General features: G+C 40.8%; 1 protein-coding gene across 1 annotated transcript in view; it reads right to left on the bottom strand.

The window, feature by feature from the left end:
• gabbr2 (gamma-aminobutyric acid (GABA) B receptor, 2) overlaps positions 1 to 23,097 on the bottom strand; it is a 166,655-nt gene that overhangs the window by 75,220 nt on the left and 68,338 nt on the right. Inside the window, 1 exon segment of the mRNA XM_079655037.1 lies at positions 2,474 to 2,644. Within this exon segment, the coding sequence (XP_079511163.1) occupies positions 2,474 to 2,644 (171 nt within the window).

Consider the following 23,097-nt stretch of genomic DNA (forward strand, 5'->3'; position numbering starts at 1 on the left):
ATGTACGTGTAAAATGCACCATCTAGGACAAACACATTTTCACTTTGTTAGCAAGATTGCTGTGATCGTAACTTCTTCTAAATCCATCGTTAAGCATGGTGTGATTAAACAGTTTTGCTTAGAGCAATCCAGGCAGAGTCCTAATCTTGTTCTCTGTCATGACTGCTCTGTTCCCGATGAGCCCTGTTTGTCTGGCAATCTCAATAATGTTGATTGCTGTGTGTGTGTGGGTGTGTGTACAGACACACTGGCAAACACCTTACAGATATTTATTCTCATCTCTCAATGTAATAAACCAAACCCCCCAAAACATGTCCCTCCTCAAATAGGATGTGTTGGTGTGCTCAATTGCTCCTAAAAATAGAAGTGCGATCTGGCTTTAGCTTACAGGTTAAAGTCCTAGGGGACACCATATTATAAGTGTGTGTGTGATTGCCACTGACTGAATCACTAACAATTGTTAGATAACATTAACCTTGTATCCCTAGGAAACTGCACTGCCGCATATCCCTCTGTGTTTAAGTATAGTAGCTGTTCCAGGTGGCTTCTCTCTGGAGTATCTGTCAGTCAGAGTGAGAGACAAGTTCAACAAGATATTTTGAACAAAACCAAAATCATCTGTTAATGGAATAATTTCAACTCAATAAAAAGGTAACAAAAGTACTCATGATGCATTCCTTTGTTATGTTTGTTCTATGCTTTGGCAGTATCCAAACAGCAGTAAGCATCTCATCAGCCACTTGTATTCCACATGCTACCGTGAGTTCCAGATGTACCGAAAACCGACATGCTCTGAACTTGACGGAGGATTGTACAAATCATAAAGTATGGCAGCGATGCTTGCATATTTGTAAATCAGGATTAGAGGCCAATTTTGTGGCAGGTTGATTGAATCGGGCCGCCTGTCCCCCTCTCGTCCTAAGCCCCTCGGCGCTTTCAGGAGGGGAGAGATAAAGGGATTTGGGCTCTCTGAGATTTGCAGTGAGACTTCTTATACACCCCCTCCAGCTGCTGAGCAGATTGTTTTCAACCAGGGCCTCGAGGCAAGAACTCACAATGGGTCTCTTAAATTCTTGCTTTCAATACCTCTGACAAGGCTTTTTTTAACTGAGTGTTCCTGTGACGGTGATGTAATATAAGGTTGGTCCCATGAGTCGTCAAACGCGTGACAGATGTGTATTTATCGCTAACATGCAACCCTTTCCCAAACAGGAATATGTTTTTCTCATTCGTTAATATCAATTTTCTTTACAACATGGTTTGGCATTGGCTGTTATATCGATTCTCCTATTGATTTTGTTGTAAAAAGCTACTCGACACTAGCAGGGAAAGGATTTCTCCTTGGAGAATGCAAATGTGTCGACTCCTGTTCCTGGCTTCAATCTGATTTACAGCAATTTTCTAAATAAGTCTGCAAGCTTTAAAATGTATTTCAGTGCCAACAACGTCACAAAGGTTTTTACTTACAGATAAAGTTCTTTGTATTTCCACAGTGCGCTGAGTTGTGCTTGATGCAGACATTTCCATTACACATGGTGTACTCTAACATCTGTTCTTATCGATTTTACTTGTAAAAAAAAGTTAACATATGGTTACTGTTAGAATTAGGCTCCAGTTTTAGTTTCAAAATGTTAATCTATCCATTTTATGCAAGTCATGGAGAATCCATCCAAAGAGTTTTAAGTGGGTGGAAAAATATGACTTTAGTCAAATAGTGGAGAATAGCTTGAAATCGAATTGATTCCCACCCACTCAAATGTTGGCAACATCTGAATTATGATTTTAAGAAAACAAAATAGCAATCAGTGTTCAGTATTGATACTACTCGTAGTCCCTCCATCAACAAGATAAAAAAAAACCTGACTGAGAGTGTTTATTAATAGTGACATGTTACCCATTATCTTCAAGAGAGGACAAGTGGCAGGGGAAGGCTGGGATTATTAAACTGACTTTAAAGCTTTGTGATTGTGTGTTGTGATAGCAAAGATTAGTCCAAAATAAATGTCCCCCTGACACGGTTCACTGACAGGTCTGTGTGTACATGACCACTGTGGAATGTATATATCGGCTTTCAAAAAGTAAAAAGAGATGTACGCAACTGTTACTATGCAGGCAAGGTAAACAAAGGTTAATTTATGGTCTGTTTTAAGGTACGCCACGACTAACCTGAATGAGGCGAAACTTGTGTTTATTTATTAATGATGTGCAATTATATTTTTGGGAAAAAGAAGAAAAATTAAGGTTAACCTGGCACTATATTTTATATTTAATTATTACAGAAAAACTGAGGTTGCTGTGCCTTGTGATAGAGAGCGAGCTCAATATTTCAGAATACATCACAGAACTGGCTCTCATTTCCTGTGCAAGCTCTCTGTAACAGCTCAGTATGTAACCACAGGTTTCCATGGCAACTTTTGCCACAGTTTACATATCGAAATATAGTATTTTTAAAGAATGGACGAGAGACACTGACCTCGGAGAACCTCTGTACATCCTGAGTGAGCGTCCCCACACGGCTCCAGTTGTAGAAGGTGAGGAACTTCACCACCGCAGGGTTCACGGCGTTGTCTGACGGGACGGTGCGGAAGAAGTTTGGGTACTTTTTCTTATCTGCCAGGACTGGAGTTGTTGCTGCAAAGGAAAGCTGGAATGACAAAAAAGAGAGAGAACAACAGTGAGTTTAGAATCTGTTAAATACAGTCCTAAATAATCCTGGCAACAAATAGTCAGATTACGCTGGTGTACTGTTAGAAGAGAAGCACTGTTAACAACTGTGTCACAAAGCACTGGATGACAGACCTCAGGTGTGCCATGCACTCAAATTCACAATATTCAAAGGTTTTATTTTCATATGCGCAAAGCTACAGTACAGTGTAGAAATGGAAATGAAGTTATTCTGAACTGAGCGCCTCCAACAATGCAACATATATAATAAAATACAAAATAAAAAGTAGAAACAAGTCTATATAAATGTCAATAGAATGTGGGATATGTATAAGAACAGAATATGAAATTAAATAATGTAAATTAAGACTAAATTAAATAGGGCTTATTGCGGTGATAACTGTGGCTCAGTGGATAGTGTGATGAACTTTAAATCAGGGGATAGCAAGTTTGAGTCCCACTGCAGTCAGCATGTCGTTGAGTCCCTGGGCAAGACACTTTACCCCAGATTGCTCCTGTGGGGATTGTCCACATTGTCCACAGTACTCAATAAGTAAGTCGCTGGATAAAAGCGTCTACCAAATGACATGTAATGTTTAACTATTTCTATAAATTAGTATATTGCAAGATGACAACAGGAATGTTTATCGGGGCACTTCACAGAGCTCAGGTGTCATTTTAGAATGTTTGTGAGGAACACACGCTCTTTAGTAGTCTAAGGGTGTGGACAAATCAAATCTTTCAAATGAATTTAAATGTCAGCTAAATACCCGCTTTAGTGTATAACTGGAAATAGATCTCTAAATATTGGGTGGAATGGATGACCCCTTGTATGAGTAGCCTTTTAAGATGTTTTTATTATGTTGCTGTTGTGTGTCCTGGAGTGATAGTTGGGTGAATACCTGTTTTTGTACGTTTTTTGATGAGGAGCAGCTTAGCAATATGATTCATCTCTATGTTGGTAAGTTACAAGCATTTGCGTTCTTCATGCAAGCATTTTGAACTAGATTGCACACACACACACACACACACACACACACACACACACACACACACACACACGCACACACAAATACAGATAACCACACACGCTGAACCTCAAACGTTAATTGTTTTTTTACACACACCTTTTATTCGGTTCATGAGCTGCAACCCAAGCATATTTTGAGCGCATCAATATTCAAAAAAGGACAGTCTACCAAAGATTGAAAGGCAAACTTTTAAAGTATTTTCCAGAGCAATAACACGCTAATGATCTGAACACGATGCAGCAAACACACTCCCTCACTGATGGCTATATAGTTGGAAAGCTGTGTGTGTGTAACTCAAGCTGGTCTAGCGAATATTTTGAACAATCAATAAAGTGCAGTCGAGCTCATAAAACATGATGAGAAGTCTACAAGTGGTGTTGTACTATATTTGAGTTTAAAAATGGTAAAAATAAATAAATATTCAAATGTGTTTTCTCCATTATCAACACTACATTGTCCTCATTTGCACCCGTCCCACCTTTAATTTGTCTTTCCCATTCTAATGCAGTTTAGCTCTCTCCCTCTCTTCCACTTTGTAGCACATTTTCAACAATAGGTCACCCATTTTCTCGAGAGGCAAACATTTCTGTAATTAAATTTTGCATTAAGATTAGCATTTGCAAGTCAGTACAATGTACCAGCCGGCACTCACCAGAATAAACAATGAGCTGACACTTTATTGTTTACTAAGTTTATTTTTACTAGTCTCAGGCCCCGTTTACATGGAGACGGTTCGGGTTGTATCTGCTACTTTCTTCTATCGTATAGACCAGGGGTGCCCAACCTTTTTTGAACCGAGAGCTACTTTTAAAGTTGCCAGTCTGCCGAGATCTACCAGTCCAAATAGAGAGTCGTAGCCATTACTGACAGCTTACTACCAGGTAAATACAAACTTCTACTTGTATAAAACTGACCTTCGTACGATGAATACTTCATAAAATACTGCAGATCCTTTATCTTACCTCTTTCTAATCTACACACATACAAGTATTTAACCTGAAGCTACACAATAGTGTTGTTGATACATAGTTGGAGTTTATTCAGACGTCACATACTACAGTGGGTAATGTTTTCAAGAAACATTGAACAGTGCTGCCACACATGACACAGGGAAAAAAGAAAATACTCTGAACCCTTTCTTTGCCATTCTATAAAAATAGTGTTGCTACAAAAGTATAAATTAGGCGTACTAATAAGACAACTAAGATCTGAAGCTACACAGGAATCTGCTGCCAAAGTGCAATAAAAAAGACAAAATTAATAGAATCAAACCCTTTTTTTGTTGAATTTTAGTAGAGTATAAAAAGAAATTCCTTTAAAATAGGATGCAAGCAACACTAGTTTCTTAACCTGAATTGATAATAGACTATAATCAATTTAAACAGAACAGATCTTAATGTTTGCATTCTTATACCATTTTGTACAATAATTAAAATGAATAATTTCAAACAAACTAAAATGTACAGCTGATTAATAACGGTATCTAACTTGAGTTTTTATTATATCAAAAACCTGTTGAAATGCTACTGTTATTTTTACTGTCCCCCAAAAGCGCTTCTTTCACAACTTCGCCTTCTTTGAAAGACTTCATGTGTTTCGCAAGAACGTGACTGACACGATAAGATGCTATGGCAGTCCTGCACGGGTCTGATTATCAAGACACGCTCCCGCCCCGCACCCGCGACGTGCAATACCGAACCCGTCCCCTACCCGCACATATCGCCGATTAGTTCCGCAACCCGACCTGACCGGCGCCGGCACAAGATCCGCGACCCGACCCGAACCCGCATATGAGCGGTGAAAACGTGCAATTATTAACACACGCAGTTGCATATTTGGCTCAAAAAGCGTGGGATGTTGGTTATTTTCTCCATCTAGGATGACACCAAAAGCCTCCCAGACGTTGGATTTCGCTCTTGAGGAAGAGTTATTGAAAATGCTGTATTCTCCGCAAGAGAGCTTCACCTCAGCCATTTCGAATGTGGCGCGCTCAGCAGCAGATAGATGTGCTGTAGAGGTTATGATTATGCTCGGTCCCGCAGGGGAGAGGTCTGAGGATTTAAACATTAAACTAAATTATTATTATTTAAATATATTTATTATGCAACACCCGCGACCCGACCCGCATCATCTTTGTTTTACCCAGAATCGAAAAAAGCGTTTGAAAAAATACCACCCGCAAATCACCTTTTGTGCGGGTCACCCGTCGGGTACCCGCGGGTAACCGACCCGGTGCAGGACTCGCTATGGTAGCAGCCTTGCGCTTGTTGTTGGGCCTGGTGAAAATGGACTGCTGTGCATTTAGCCGTCCTTTCAGGTCCCTCGCCTTTTGGGAGCGTAGGGCAGAATTAGGAGGGAATTCCGTCTCGTAGCGTTTGTGCACTGTTTTGAAATGCCGCTCCTAAATTACCCTTCTTCGATAAAGCCATGCTCGCATTGCAGATGAGACAGATGGACTTTGAATTGGAATAGACACAAAAATAATCATCCTCCCACTCGGAGTGAAAATTATATATTTTGGACTTTTTTGCTTCTGCCATACTTGTGGTCTCGTGTGTGTGCGGGCTGTCACTCCTGTTGACACGGACAACGTCAGCTCAGCGAACTAGTTTGGACTGCCCACCAGCCCCGCCCCGACACATGGGGTCACGCCGGCCAATCACAAAGCTTTGATGCGTTCAAGTGCATTATTCTGGCACAGGAAGATTATGTTATAGGACATTAACGATAAAACAGAATATTGTTGTTCTATTTTTAGACACATCTCGCGATCGACTGGGAATCTCCCCGCGATCGACCTGGCTGGGCACCCCCTGGTATAGACGGTTGGTTCACACGAGGCCGTAACAGAACCGCGGAAACGGACCCCTCAAACGATAACGGGACGATCTGCGGACGGAACGCTCTGGGGGGTCAAACGGCTCCGTGTGTACGCCCTATACGCCATAGCCCCGTCTCTCCCAACCTCTCCTGCTCACCCCCGTGTCACCTGCGTCATTGCTGATGTGTTTCGCCAACAACAACAACCGAGTGTTTCGAGCCAGGTCCCGGTATCTCGCAAGACAGTGCACCCAGCAGGAGCCTCCAGCTAGATCTGATCGATATGGACATCAACGCGAGTGAAGTCTAATCGGACAGGAGAGATTTTTGTTTCCGTCTCCGTATAAATGGGGCCTTAGTTTTACAGAAAACGAGCCATTAGGTAAAGCTGGATATCTGGCCCCTGCTAAGGCCCTTTAAACATGGTGTTGCATTAACCAGATTTCTACTAATGTGGCCAAAGAATGATTGTTACCTGCACAAAATAAAATATGAAACATGTCCAACATGGTCAATCTGTGGAAATCTTTAAATACCTTGGTACAGTTCTGGGCTCTCAGCTGTCTCAACGAATGCTCACAGTGAATTTACCTACTTAGGAAACTTTAATGGCCTCGTGGTAGTCAGCAGATTTTGAAAGTAGTGTACAAAAATGTTCAGCTTCCTGCCTGGTACGGTCCCCTTAACTGTAGATCTAAGAATACACTTTCTAGGACTGTGGCAATGGCAAGCAAAACAGTAGCAAAGCCCAAAGCACTTGATTCAATTCTAAACAGAAAGGACGAGGAAGAAAGCGAGCATTATCCTGGCAGCTAGCCCCCGTCCACTCTTCAGCCAGTATGAGCCCTGAACACATAAATAAATGACAAAGGAAATAGAAATGAGATCTTGAGCTCCAAGAGCCGATATAGATTCCTCTCTGGCAACTAAAAATGTATTTATGAAGTCCTTCATCCCAAGTGTCATCATTATTCTCGAGTCAACAAAGTGACAGAGCAGATTCAAGACACAGACATTGATAGAAACTGTATAAATGTGTAACCTCGTCTATGTGTTTGTTTTACTAACTGCTTCCTGGTGAGAAGAAGACCTATTTCAACCAATAGATACATTCTTATCTATTCTATATCCAATGGCTTCAAAATGGCATTAATGTGGTATTATATTTGTAAAACTGTAACTAACCTGTACTATAAAAAGAACATTTTAGACATTTCACATGAAGTATTATTTTAAAAGCGTGACAAAGGTGTTTGATATAAGACGTCTTTAACAAACATCAAAGATACATTGTATTGCGAACATACATGACTTTCAGAGCAACGTATGAAAGGTGTGTAATATTTAGGTACCAACGCAGAGCTGCGATAACAAGGCACCATGCTCTACTGTATATTCAACGTCCTATCTGTTGTAATATAATGAACGATATGAATCAGTGCAGGGTTAATTACATACTTTGTAGAGATTAAGTAGAACTCGTGATTCATGATAGCGATCAACGCAAGGATATTAGGATTCTGACTAAAACCAAGGGGTACATCAGTCGATTTCCTAAAAGTGAGCCAAAGCTTCGAGGAGTTCAAGCATCTCCTAACTTTAGGGAGGACTGCCATCTGTTCATTAAGCCTCTATCCATTTCTATTCATCTTCGCTACTCATAAATCAAATTACTCCTGGTATAATTGTACACTTGTTGAAACCACACATTTTAACACTAAACATCTTCCGTAGCATGGTTGAGAAGAAAGTAACTGGCTAGGACTGACAGAAATGTGAGAAAATATCCAAAAGATGAAAATATTTAAAGTCATTGATCATTTTTGGATAGTCCGGGAATGTTATATATGACATTATAAAGCTGGACAGTCATGAGAGAAAATGTAACTTGATTTAACTAATATTTAAATATGGGGGTAAGAAATAAAGAGCATTCTCCTCCTTACATCATACATATTTAAATAAGCAAAACATAGAGACAATATTGCAGGCTTGCCACCCTCAACAACATCTATGGCATTAGCCTAGCAGTTTCAGTGGATCCCAAATGTACAAAGTCTTCGCCCCTCCATTGGGAAACCCCCAGTTTGGCCCTCTAAATAACTACTTCCTGCGAAGATCCACAGGGGTTTATGTTCACACGTCAACGAGACAGGCTTTTGAAACCACACATGGATTACAGCCATCAATTAAGCAGGAAGAAAGGCCTTTATCTTGCTACCACTGCTAAATCCAAAATCACCCACCAGCCTTACAGGGCTTCAAGGGGTCTTTCCAGCGTTGCCTTAATCTCCGTTTAGCTAAGGCTGTTTGCTACACCCACAGTGGGAGATGCTTCTATGGTTTCTCTAATAAGATGTAGTGATCTTCTAAAACCAAATTGATTACACAAGCAGTCTCACGAGCCACGACTGCAATAGGAACAGACTTCCTTATTTCCCCATTAAGGGGTTTTACTTCAGGTCTGCCGGGACGTTTTGTAGGAGTTGGTTTTGTACAACTTTCCCCGTTCAACCTGATACAACACTTCACTGACCTGAGAATCCTAAAAACAACACAGAATGAAATATCGAACAGAAACTTCTGAAGAGCTCAAGTTCTTGAAATCCATTCGTCTTAAATTTGTAGGAAAATAATACGTGATTGTTAAATGCAGACATGTCAGTGATAAAGCTTTTTAAGGGCAAACCAAATGTGTCGCAGAGCAATAATCTTTTTTCCCCCACTTGAGACCACTTGGATAATCACAGAAAACTTGCTGCTTCAGCGGGTTCACATACTGAACAATCCAATAATAACATCAAGACACTATAAGCAATCAATTTTTCATTTCTTCAGATAAAACTCGGTCATGAAGTAACCCTTCTGGTTCACTGGATAGGAGGCCATCAGTTGTGTGAAAGAAAAGGCTGTGACATAAAAGGAAATTCATTCTTGACTCAAAATAAATTGGTAATTTTTCTGTACCTTAAAAAGAGTTGGATATTTCCACTGAATCCGGGTTAGTTGATGACAAGGGCACTAAAAGAAAATGCAGGATTTTCTTTTCCAACATCCCAAATAAGTCAAAGTCTACGTGTCAATCCAAGTCAGCTTGGCACATTTTTGTGAGGACAGTCAAGATGAGAGGGGGAGCCAATGTTTTATTTAAGGTTACCAGTTCTTCTCTCACTCTGAACAGCCTTTTTCAGAAGGAAAACTAAAATAGTTCCATGATATCATACATCTGAGGGGAGCGACTTATGTAACAGGGTTTAAGAGAGGGCCATCCCAAATTGCGTGGTCTTTGGTGGAGAGGTCCAAACCAATGTCGGTTTCACACGTGGTGTACACATACACACAGATCATGGGGCACGCTAACACACACCCCCTACCTTCAAATATCTCTGATACACACAAACTAAAGTAGCTTTTCTTTGTTAGTAGTATAAAAACTGTGGCTCAGGCAAGCTTCTCCCTCTCTTCTTGCCACAAGGTCACTGAGGCTCTCAGTAAAACAACTGTCTTGCCCCACTGAGAGATTTTGTTAATATTTTAGATGAAACCCTAATATTTCGCAGGGGTGAGCTATTCTTACATTCTGTACACACAGATCACATTCTATTACAAATGAGTACAAAAGCTTTGCAGGAACTTCTTTGGGCTTATTCTAGTCATAATCAAACTATGTGTCTGTTAATGTATGTAGGACAAGTGAGAGAGGGCCAATTTATAGAAAACACATGCGCTCACACTGTAAAAATATAAACATCTGTGAAAGTACTAAAAGCAGCATTAGTTTGCTCTACATTAGGTGTCACCAGGACCACAATTTGCTAGGATGACACACCCACACTGTCACAAGGTGAAAACAATATCAGCATGGTGGCTGGTAACAACAAACACACTCTGGAGACTTAAGCACAGTGATGCTTATACAGTAGCTAAATGCTACATCAAATGTGTTTTTCTGCAATGATGATAGCTCAAGAAGAATAGTCGGGGAATAACAATTCATCCTGAGGAAAACATTATATTCCCTGCCAATTACATGGCAACCAGTTTAATGACAGTGGTTTTAACCAAAAACAGATATGTCAACCTAATTGTGGAGCTAGAGAAAAAGTAAGTGGGTTAATACTAAGATTCATCATCTGGGAACCATGAATGTACCAAATTAAATGGTAATTCTTCCAGTAGTTCATGACGAATTGAGTCTAAAATGAGCTCAGTAAATTCACATTATACATTAAATAGACGTTATGACTGCTTCTTGCCCAGTCTGTTATTCAGGCTCTTTGTAAGAAATAGCTGTTGTGAGTGAATGAGGTGAAGGTGGTTTGTCTTTGGGAGCATGTTGTACCACATCCACAGACCTAGATACAGCCATTACAAACATCTACTGCTTAATGATTATTTGTATGTCTATACCTGCCTGATCTGGCATGGGCTTTCCTAGCCCAAGCAGTTTAAAGGAGAAATAAGGAAGATGCAAGAGTGTGTCTAATCACATTGACGGATCTAATAGCATTGATTGGTCCTAGCGGGACTGCTTCGCAATAGGACCTGCTTCTGCTAATGTGTGTTTGGCCTTTGAATATTGAAGTGGCTATCATGGAGAGGCTGGATAAAAAAAAAAAATGAATGGTAGGTAAATATCAGCTCACTCACAGTGCTTGTCTCCTGCCTTTCATGTTTATAATACCAACGGTGTTATGTTACATTACAAACTAATCTGAAATCAAATCTTACAGCATTTCAAAAATGTATTCTTTAACAAAAATGGACTCACACAATAGCTGTGCCTCTGCCTAGAAGAAACTACATTTATTTATATAATAATTCTGTAAAATGGTTTCCAGTTAAGGAAAATCGATGTTACTCCATTAATGTTCACTACTTATACAAAAACAAGTACTTACAATATTAAGACTTTTGTTTTTCCTTTCCTTACTCTACAAAGTGTTCCTTTAGTATTTGCCCCGACAAAGAACATGCTGGTATTTTCATGATCTCGCAACCATAATAATAGATTTGAAATGCTTACTTCATTGCAGCGCCTGTATCGCCACTCCATATATCAAAACATTGAAATGTCTATTGTTTTCTGGTATAGATGCAATCCAAGTGTGCAATTGAATAAAGACATGTTATTGATTTTGGAAAATATACATAAGTAGTTTTTTTGACAAAAAATATAACAATAGTGCCCATACTTTCAAGGGGTTATTCAGAGGCTACTATGAATATCACTCACATGCAATTACCTGAGTATCTATTCTTGATTGGATGTGTCCCAGAATAACACTCTTTCATGGTGCTTTAAAGGCTTCAGCAAGTTATAAAACTTGAAGGAAAGGTTTTATAATTGAATGGGATAGAATCAAACAACTTCAAACGCTCATCCCACCTCTACCTATTATCTCTACCTTTGCCCACAACACAACTCTTTCAAAGCCCATCCATCCTGGCGGAGCCCGGAGACCCCGTGCAGAGACAGAGCTCGGAAAGAGTAGTGCTGTTGATCAGGAAGCACGGAGGTGGTCCTGGGGCTTATTCAATATTCAAGAGAGGCATTTGGTGCACCGTGGGAGCACCCAGCTGGAGGGGCGGCAGTGAGGGAGAGGCTTTGGACCCCACACCGACCACATCCAGAACTCATTAGCACCAAAATGGAGGAGGGAAGGAGAGATGAATATTGCAGGTAGAAGCTGGAGGAATTGCGTGAGAGCCCAGTGGAGAAGAGAGGCAGACATGGAGGAAGGAGGGAGACAACTGAGGGAATGATACAGACAGGGAATCTGAACAAGGGAAAGGCATCACATTATAAAGGCATCAAGTGCTGCTTGCATCTCATTAGTGATCTGATAGTGAATAGTGAAGCTGGTGTGAGTGGGCTGCACGGCGTTTAAGAAGACAATGCACACATACATCATCTTATTTCATTTCAGAGTAAGGGGTACAATTGAGAGGAGTGAATCAGCTCAAATGCAATGCAATTTAGCTCCAGGATGTGAGAGTGAGGGAGATATATTGCTACATCGATTGAATACTAGGAGGGAACTCAGATGTACTTATAGCGCACGCAGAACAGAGCGGCTTCACCGGGCACGTTGATGTTGAGTCACTCTGGAGAGAGTATGTAACACATAGTTGATGCCTCACCAGGAAGACTCACTCCTATAGGGGGCATTTCCAATCTAAATCCATTTAAAATAGATAAAGAATTATAATGAATTGTCACTCTTCCCTACACCCAGTGTGTGAGAGAGGGCTCCACCTTTTACTGGACAGTTAGACCCTGGACACACTCCAGTGCACAGATAAAAGCACACTTAAAAAGGTGGACGTCACAATCAATATGACAAGTTATTGGTTTTTCATTTTGCAAAATGGCTTGGAGCTATTTTGAAGATGAAACATGTAAGCTATGTGTGTGTGTGCGCACATTAAGTGTCTGAGTGTGTGCGAGCACTCACACAGAAGCTGAAATACAGGAAGTGGAGTCTGATTGAGATAGCACTGGTAAACAGAGTATACTATTACATGTAGACATAAGGAGAATCCAGAGTAATAATTGAGGACTTTGACCTCCATTGGTGATCATTGTCTGCAAGCCTTCTGCAGAAGGAATGGGACAGAGAAGCATGATTACAAAATCAAACCTTGTGTAGTAGTTCTGACTCACTGACACATTCATTCACTCTCACAGTGGTTTGATTTATAAATGTTATGTTTTTTAAATACATTTGTCAAAACGATGGGGAACAGCACAGAATACATGTGTCAGTCAGTTATTACATCTTATTCTTGTATTTTTGGTGTTAAAAAAATCCTAGAATCAATCTTTGATCACTAAAAGGTACCGAGGATGCACGGGTTAGTTTCACTTTCAGAAAGGATGAAATGTGTATAGAGTGATGACCCAGCAGGCCTTGCATTTAAATAGGTTGAGTTCCACTTTGTGCAAATGCCAGACTGTGACACTGTACCGTGGCAGGACACTTCAGTACACATCAACACATACTATGCCCACTTACTGTCCTCGAGACAGGTGAGTGATGTGCCGGTCACCTCCTCTCTAATACCTTATGGCCCGCTGCAACCACTGCTCAAACCTGTCAATCATGTTGTAATGCCATGTTTTCACACACCCCCACACATGGACTGAGTGATGCTCAATTTATGTTGTTGGCCTTGCACCCTATCACATCACTCATATCTCATGTTTTCATCCCCATCCTCTTCTCTGAGACTCTTATGTTCCTTATGTATGTATCAGAAGGATACTGTCAAGTATGAAGCACCATTCTGGATAATTGTCAGAACAAATAATATAAAAGAGCTCAAAGGGTCTGATGACAGGTCTTAAAGGTCCCCCTATTATACTGTTTTTCATCAATATATTATAGGTCTCTATATACAAAACATTTATCTGAAGTGTTTGGCTTGAAATACTAAACAGATCGTTCATTGCAGCATCCCATAATCCCCTCTGTTTCAGCACTGCTTCAAAAGTGCTGATTCTCTGTCTGTTACTTTAGATGAAAATAAGGAGCCACTCCCCACGCCCCTCTGAGAGATATCTGGTTAAAAAGAACACACAGGGGCTCTAGGAGGAGATTCAGGTGATAAAATACACAACCGGAGAAAATCTGCCACTTCCTTACAGAGCCCCTCTTCCAACACACACGAACGAACGCGCACATGACCAATGAGGGCACGAGATAAGTTTGTGCACAGATGGAAGACTGACAGGCAGGTAGGCCATCCAGTTACTTTAGCCGGGCCGGCTAAAATGATTGGTCGTGCTTTTTACAGTACTACGACTTCCACAGATTACATTTCTTTATGGATTGTTTGTCAAAGCACTTAAGATATTCATTGCTATCGGGATTTTAAGAGCATTCCATTGAATATAACAAAAAGTGTATCTCGAGCCGGTTTCTCAAACTTTCCTACCCCACCTTTAAGTGATTTCAATAATGTATTACTTTTACATTTGATATCACAAAGGGTGATAAAATATCCTTTCACCTGCATCCTAACATGCTTTTAAACTCGCCACACAAGGCCTGTTGTTAGGACTGGCCTTGTCTGAGCACCTGATTGCACATGCACATTGCCACTGAATCCGTGCTGTGCAGGCCTCCAACCTCTCCTGCATCGTGTTCACCGTTTGGATTGCCCGGCACGAGCATTCAATCATACACGCACTGCTGCTGAGCGAGGCAGAGGCTTTCATTTACTCGCCGCAGGTATTTCAATCTACCATGCACGCACATCTCACCCACACACGCAACGCCTCCTCTTCTAAGGTTCTCCTTGTTCGGTTTCCTCAGCACACCATAGACAAGTGGTATGGTCAGGAGAACAAGATGTTCATGTAAGTAAGAAAGGGGCTGAGAAGATAGCAAAGAGTGAGAATTAGGAGACAGCGAAAGAGAGGACAAAGTAACACAAATCTGTCATTTGAAAAACACACTTGACCACCCACAGAATGTCCTCTACTGTATCAAACATAGACATTCCCAAGAATACATAATTCAAGATATAAGGCTCAAGCATAAGGGTTAAGTCTCTAGCTAATCATTGATAGGCTGATGGTTGCTCATATTACTTGTTAATGCTGTGTAAAGCAGTTTGAGCTCAGATTAAGATGTTTAGCGCTTTCCTCAAGCTGACCACGGTTATGGCTAGAAAGGATCCGTCTAGTGTAAATATGACGTCACGTTCTCGTTGTAACTCTCGTTGGAGCGGCTCGGAACAAATATCTACAGCAGTGACATGATACAACATACACATTCATGCAGCAGGATAATAGTAAAACAATGAAAGGGAACATTTTATTGCACCAGGAGCTATCTTGGGACTTTTACTGTGACAACGTTGACTTGCCTGTGAATAAAAAATAAAACGCAGTGTTGGTGATCTACAGTGTTGTCATTCTTCTTTGAACAGCAAGACCAATAACACCCTATTTCAACAATCACACTCCCTGTCATTGACATAATTAATAGATAGTTTAGCTTCTCACGATCATTTGCTGTGGCCCACTGATGTTAACGATCGTAACTGAAAGGCTGCCTTCCAAACGTAAACATTCAGCCATGTGACTTGCAAACTCTCGCGAGAGTTTTACACTAGACGGATCCTTTCTAGCCATAACCGCTGACCACTGACACAAGCTGCGTAGTTGGTAAGCTAGTGCACTCTATTCTAAAATAATGGGTGGACTCGATACATAAAATGTGGAAAAATAGCTGTAAATTAGCTTAAAATGCCTTATGTCAAAGGTGCTCTTAACAGTATCTATCTGCATTTGCAATACTTTATTGATTAAAGTAAGCTAAAGCTGTATATCGAATGAGACGCACAGGAAGCAGTTATCCTCTTCTGTCCCATCTTGCAAATATTCGACAAGGGCCTATTTGTCGTACAGTAGTCAAGTATGTGCTTGGCATGTGAGATGTGGCAGTTCAGTGGATCATTAATCAATACAAGTGTCACTTGTCACCGCCGTGTCTCTGGGAGTGAGAAGCAGGAAAGATGGGCCCACCCCCCCACCTCATCACCTCTGCCTTGAGACGTGCTTGGCCATCTGTGGAAACTCTGTCCTTGAGCGTTGGAGACGAGTAAAGCACCGCTATCACAAACAGGGTCGGGAAGAAGCATTTTATTATTGATCCAGGCGTGGTGGAGTGTACGGCAGATATTGACAGGATTGGATGTGAAATGAGAGGAGATTTGACGCCCACTTAAGCTGCAGCTTGAGAAGGACCATGTTTATGGAGGAGCAGGAACAGCCATGTTTAAAAGGATGTCTGACATAGTTTCATAAATCTATGTAAACGACCTACAGCAAATCTTACATAGAGGGAGAAATATAACAGCTGTTCTACCTTTATTTCATCCTCCTGCACATGACTGCTCTTCAGTTTTAAGACCATGTATGGGGTCTTACTCATGTGTAGTTACATTATCATTGCATGCTAGCCAAAGGTTTGACGCAGAGAAGTCAGTAAATACTCAGGAGGAGGTAGGTGGAGGGGGCTGAGAGTGATGGTATTCTGCCGCCTAGCTCCATAACTATTCTATTTATAAATTGAGATTTGATAGCGTAACCTGAAATCTCACTGTGCTCCCTGCTGCTGCCACTTGGCTGCCTATGAATGATTAATGAGCAGATACTGAACTGTAGAGACCATTATTGTTCTTTTCTCCTCTCTCTCTCTCCCTCTCTCTCCCCCCTCCCTCTCCATCCATCGCTCTCTTCACTGATTCCTTTGGGGAGGATGGGGATAACATTGCATGAGTTTGTATTTTTCTTTGCTTACTCGGCCAGGTTGTAGTGAACACACTGCAAAAAAGTGCAGATGTCCTGATGTTTAGAACAAAAGTGAAAGTCCTGCCAAAATGTTTTGAGCATCAACTACCCCCTGGAGACTTTAGAGCTGGAGTGTGGGTTTTTTACAGAGAGATGCGTTACGTGCAACACTTTGCAAAACAAGCTCATACAATGCTGATTAAGCCTATCGCTGCGAGGGAAAGCGCTTTGTTTCCCTCAGATTATCAGAGTTGTGGCGACTTTCACGCGATGGTGCACGTATGCCTGCAGGTGAGTTCACTGCCTCTTCCCATTTTTCCAAAACCGCTGTATTCAAATGTTCCCGTGCTTTTTAAAAAAAACTTTTATCCTTCCTCTTGATGCTGAGTTTCCTTTTATATGGTGCTTTCACTTTGGATAGCTGCTGCTTCATCGCTGTCTTATAAGATAATCATTGTCACTGCCAGAGGGTGGAGACAAAAATTCGAAGCCCGAAAAACACATTTTCTCAATCAGCTTCTCGCTATAAGTGATGAACAGGCTCTTCTCTGATGAAGTAACATTAATAATTTAATCTTTTTTGGGGGTCTGGTGATGTACTTCCGTGAGCAATCTGGATGGAAATGGCACAATGAGGTTTTATTGAGGGCAAGTCTTTTTTGCCCAGCACTTCAACTTTCTGGAGTCTTATCGTCATAGTGAGGTTACCAGGCAACCGGGGAAGTTACTGTGGCTTGCTAAGAAACAGAATACCTACAATTACGGAGCCATAAACCTCACAGCAGTTGGGATGCAGCACACGCACTTCTGCCTACAACCTCCAAACAGCCTAGCAATGCCACCGTTCTTCGATTTAAAATCCAGCTGACCACAATTTGTATTTTCCTTCAACGAAAGAAGCCAAACGGTGGGTGGTTCATAGTCAAATTATTTGGAATTTGGGATAAGATAGGGAGGCTGTGGTATGAATTCATGAGAAACAAGAGACAGTATTTCTGGCAAATCCATCCACTAGCACCAAGCTGAATATATTGACTTATTAAGAGAAATAAGTTTAAGAACAACTCGCACACTTTGCTAGATAGGTCTTATTTGAACAAAGGTCAAAGTCCCTTATTTCGATCAACATGTTTGCATTAACCACTTAAATTGGCAAGCTTTTTAGCTCAAATATTTCTCCTATGATGTACTAAAAAATGATGGCTCACAAATAAAAGATTGCAAGTGTGTATTCATGCACTACCACACATATTTCCCCATCCAAACACATATTGCATGTCCCTACTTTCACACAATGTTTTATCTTCTAGCCTGAGAAAAAGAAAAAGGGCGAAGCGGCATTCAAATTGCTTACTGAAAAAGCTGTAGCTCACCTTCCCCCAGGTGAGAAGCTGCATGTTTACTGATGCTCAGTATTTAGATATTTGACAGAACTGCCAGTAAACAGCAGTGTAATATTCATTCCATAATAGGTTATGTATGGGCAGTGCGAGGGAAGCCCACACACAGGCATTTCATGTTGTGAGTGGGCAAACATTTCACTGGAGACAGCCAGCATTTGCAAATTACTATCTTTTAAGTTGGCACACTTGAAGATTCTCTGCTGGAGAAAGCATTTCAAGCCCATACTTACAGGATTGTATGTTTCCATTTTGGTCCAATAATATTCAGATGTCACTCTTCCTCTTGCTTTTCAATTAAATTGTTAATGAAGGCAACAATAAATAAAGCATGGGTACACAGCATGTGGTATGTAGGAGAGAGGAAGAGGAAGAGGAAGAAGAAGAAGAAAACAGAGCCTCTGTGCCAAAGCAGGAGGATGAAGCTGGGAACACCCAGATGGTTTTCTGGGTAAAGTTGTCCCCTCTCTCTCATTTTTGTTTTCAAGTACATCCTCTGTCTTTTTTTCACTGCTCTCCAAGGATGGCAGCATCTTGTTTTCATGCAAAGTAGAACAAGAGTGCCAGGTGGGAAAAGACAATGATGCAGATTGCTCATAAACAGTTAAAGCTTGGCAGAATAAAAATAAATGCTTTAAATTAGAGAAAAGGGTTTCGGTTCTGGGATCCCCTTCTATCACATTGTATGTCCTTTATGTCAGACTGACGATGTCTTGGTCAATATAGGTTATCGAAAACGATATGTTATTGCTCTAAATCTGATCCGATAGAACCCATTTTAGATAGAGTTGCCATTGCATAGATTGTCGAACATGGGCTCCACACTTTCAGGCAAATATGATACCATACTCACTCTCCTTTAAGCTCTGATTGGGTTTCCACTAACCACTGAGGGTAATATCTGAGCCTTTAAGTGCTAAATGCTACACTACTGTATGTTCACCAGCGAGTCTATAACTTTGTGTGTATGCAGTTTGGTGCTGGCCTCATAGTATGCAGTGCTTGGCGAGAAACAAGACCTAAAGAGAGCGTGGTAAGAGTGAGAAGCAAAATGGTAGCTGTGAAAAAACAAGGATGCCTAAAAACTAAAGAAGCCAAAACATGTAGAGCTCAATGAAAGTGCAGAATAAGGGGATTGTTCTCTTAGTCCATCATAATGACTGTAATTCAGCATTAATAAGTACCTTTAAAGGACTCATTCCACTTCTATTTGTTAATTAAATTATGTATCTATGTAAAAGAAAATCGGTATCAGCCTCATGAATCCATATGGGTTCTGGCTGAAGTGTTTTTGCTTATGTTAGCATCTGCATATCGACTTGTAATGTATGTGTGCGTCAGTAGCAGTATCCCTTGATCGCTCAAGCAAAGGATTAAATTACAGAAGTTAGGGCAATATGGAATCTAATACAACACTGCAGTACTGCTGGAGTTCAAGTGACTTGTCCCAGGTCTGAAACAAAGCTTGTGGTTGGAGGGCCACTGTAATAGATTACACATCCTTGAAAAAGCTCCCCTGAAGTCAATATTACTCAGACCACCAAGCCCATTTCCATCTTTCACTCTCTCTCTTCCTCCATTCACAAAAAAGACACTAACGTAATCCTGCCGGTTTATCGCTCTCACCCTCTCCTCCCTCCTTCTCTCATATTTCCTTCTCTCTTCATCTCTCTCCATTAGACGACTAATTTGATTTCCAGGCTATCTCTTCTCTACTTCCAGCAAGGGTAGAGATGGCCTGGAGATATCAGTCAAGAGATCAAGAGGCATAACATGCTTTTACAGAACAGACCCGTCCTTGTTCCCAGTTGTCTTGTGCATTATTTACATGTGATCGTAGCTTCACATAGTTATTACATCCACAAGGTTCCTCAGCAATTTAAAAATCTTATGTTATGAGGGGTCACAGTTCGGCAAGTTATATTGCACTACTCTACACAGAGTGGATAAAGTGACTGCAGTGCACACATATACAGAACAGGTTATATCCCTAGGTGCATTTCCTGTCATCATAGTTACTGTGTTAATCTGGGGGAAAGTAATTGTACAGCAATTGTCCATTCAACAAGCCAAAGGTGTTAATTTATCCAGCGGACTGTGAAAAACTGACACCATAGCTGACTTTGAACTCTTTCCAAAAAAAATGTTTGGCTTTAGAGTGTTGAGACTGGGTCACCCAAAACTGATAGGATCGACTCTAATGGTGAAACAGGGCCTGGGTTAAAAGTGTTTGGATGACACACACTGCTCTTTGCTCTTATCTGTGAGGTACTTAGGATGGCCACTCATTACAAGTTAAAAACAGTGGTCAGAAGGTATATAACTCTATGAATGGCTATAAGAATATTATGTTTTACATCTTTAGAACCTCTGTTTGCCCTGATGTGTTCGAATAAAACTAAAGTAGCAGCAGTTGCTCCATCCTACAGTCTGTATTTGAAGCTTGATTATCAGAAATCTATTAAGTTGAATATAGCAGAAGATGTAAGAACAATGTTAATATGGTGGGAGTGAGCATTCAAACTGTGACTTCTTCACGTGTGGGATTTATTTGCAGAAAATAAACTTCCTCCAATATATGCACTTCATACGTATATTTAATCAGCTATACCTGAGACAAGAGTTTATTTTTAAAGATCTAAAGAGTTTTGAGTCAAATACCGAGAAGACATTAAAAACATCGGAAGACACAGGAAGCAGTGGAAAAATATTTGCAGTTACGTCTTTATGTACAAAAACAAGTAAGCTGTGACAACACACAAACAAACTATTCTTAAGATTGGAAAACCATCATTGTGAGTACTCACTTATTCTGCAATGACTGTTGATGTTGTGTTGTGTTTTGTTTTGTTGATACATTTCACATATTCACACGCAAACCTACGTACATATAATACACTCTCTGAATAGTGAAAATAGCCTTTTTTAAATCAAACTGTGACAGAAATACCCCTCTGTAATCTGCTTACATCGCTGCCTTACTCCCATCAGCAGCACGATGTGTGAGGCTGGACATGAGTGCTCAGAAAACACTGGTAGAATAAACCACAGGGAAAATAATAGTATAATCAAATGTGACCCGCCATGGGCTTGCTGGATTATTGCTTACAGATTATTCCTACAACCAGAGGAGAGCTGTTCCCTGTGGCTAAGCCCTGCCAGCAGCACCCCCCTCTCCAGATAAAAAACATCGCAGAGGCTGGGCACCCGCCTGGTGTTTCATGGTTGCAACACCTTTGGTGGTCATCTTTGTTTTTACAGGAACGATGCACATTACATGCACGCACATGTCCCGGCTCTAAATATAGACCCTGTGCTTTTTGTAGTGAAAGAGTCCTGCTGCTCACACAATACCTCTTTCACAATGCCTCGTAACAGAACATTCACCATATAACACAGCAGGAAGCACTTGCAATGCAGTAAAATAACACATAAAGATATAGTGTGCAATTGAAAAAGAGAGTAAATTAAAGACAATCATTGTAGTGAATGATGCGCCCTTACATGCAACAGTGATACAACATGGATTTTTATAACTGACGCCGCATTATGTTCATTACACCCAGCAATTATATAACATGCTGCGCTGTGGCAAGTGGAAGTGCAGAGGGCTTTATTGTTGGGCGGGGAAGAAGCACACTTTGTGCACCACAGCAGTCACCCTTCATGACACTCAAGTCATCTACACTTACTTCTGCAAATGCATTTAAAAAAAAAATCATGATCATTTTTGCTAGTCGCCATAATAACCGGATAGGAATTCAGAAAGATTTCTCCCTTCCTGTCAATAATGGATGAGCCCAGTTCTTCCCCTCCCCTGCTGTGTGTCACAATGATGCGCATTTGAACAAATAGTGGCAGAGTATCAGCTATAACAAACCACCATTGTTGAAAATTAACATTCAAGTGTCCTCTTACCGGAGATATTGATAGTTCTCCGGCTACTACATTTCACTACGCCACCTGTTTGCTACCTTCTCTAGAAAACACACCCAAACATTTGAGGAGTCTTTTGTAACATATCCATTTCTGTAAAAAAGTAAGTGGTCTTTATTTTAATCCTATATGGTGGGCTTGTTTTTGCTTTGTGCTTACTGACAGTATAACAGCCTGGATCAATGCAGTCAAAGATGATTGGCATCTTTATGAACAAATCCACTTTAGTAGCATCTTTGTGAATCGTTTTTAAAGCTCTCCTGCAATCTTTTTCCTTTCTGCTTAACATTCAGAGCTCGTCCTTTCTCTTCCTGATGTTTTAAAGATTGTTAAATCATTGTATACACTTAAATATGGAGATAAGTGCAATTACAGCAAACGCACATTTGATTATATTGACCACCCACACTTTATACTTCACTTTTGTGAATGCAATTAAAGGACATTACAGATAGAGACATACATACATATAAGAAGTGAAGAAAAGAGGGGAACACATAGAGATGTACTGTACAATGGAAAGAGATAGAGAAAAGAGCAGGAAGTGTGGAGGTTTCTGTCCACAGAAAACATTTCATCTGGGGCTACAAGACCCTGAGACTGGCCCTGGTGAAGCATCCATTGCAGCCATCTTCTTCAGCCAACACATTGTGATTGCACTTTGCAGAAGTATTGACTTTGTGTTAAATCCCGGTCTGTCACTGAAACTCCCTTCAAGCACCTTCTGCATTTGTCTCCCCCTCACCTGCCTCTCCCTCCCACCCTCAGCAAGTCCAATCTCCTGATATTGATACTAGGCACACTGTGGCTGTGAAACACCAGTATTTTCACAATCTAAAACATATATCTTGGGGCAATGGTTAATGAACGAGTCCAGCAGGTGAGACTCTGTCAAACTGCTCCAGGCATTATCCTCAGGTCATTTACGGGACAACTCAAA

The sequence above is a fragment of the Notothenia rossii genome (assembly GCF_949606895.1).
Source record: "Notothenia rossii genome assembly, chromosome: 10".
Lineage (NCBI taxonomy): Eukaryota > Metazoa > Chordata > Actinopteri > Perciformes > Nototheniidae > Notothenia > Notothenia rossii.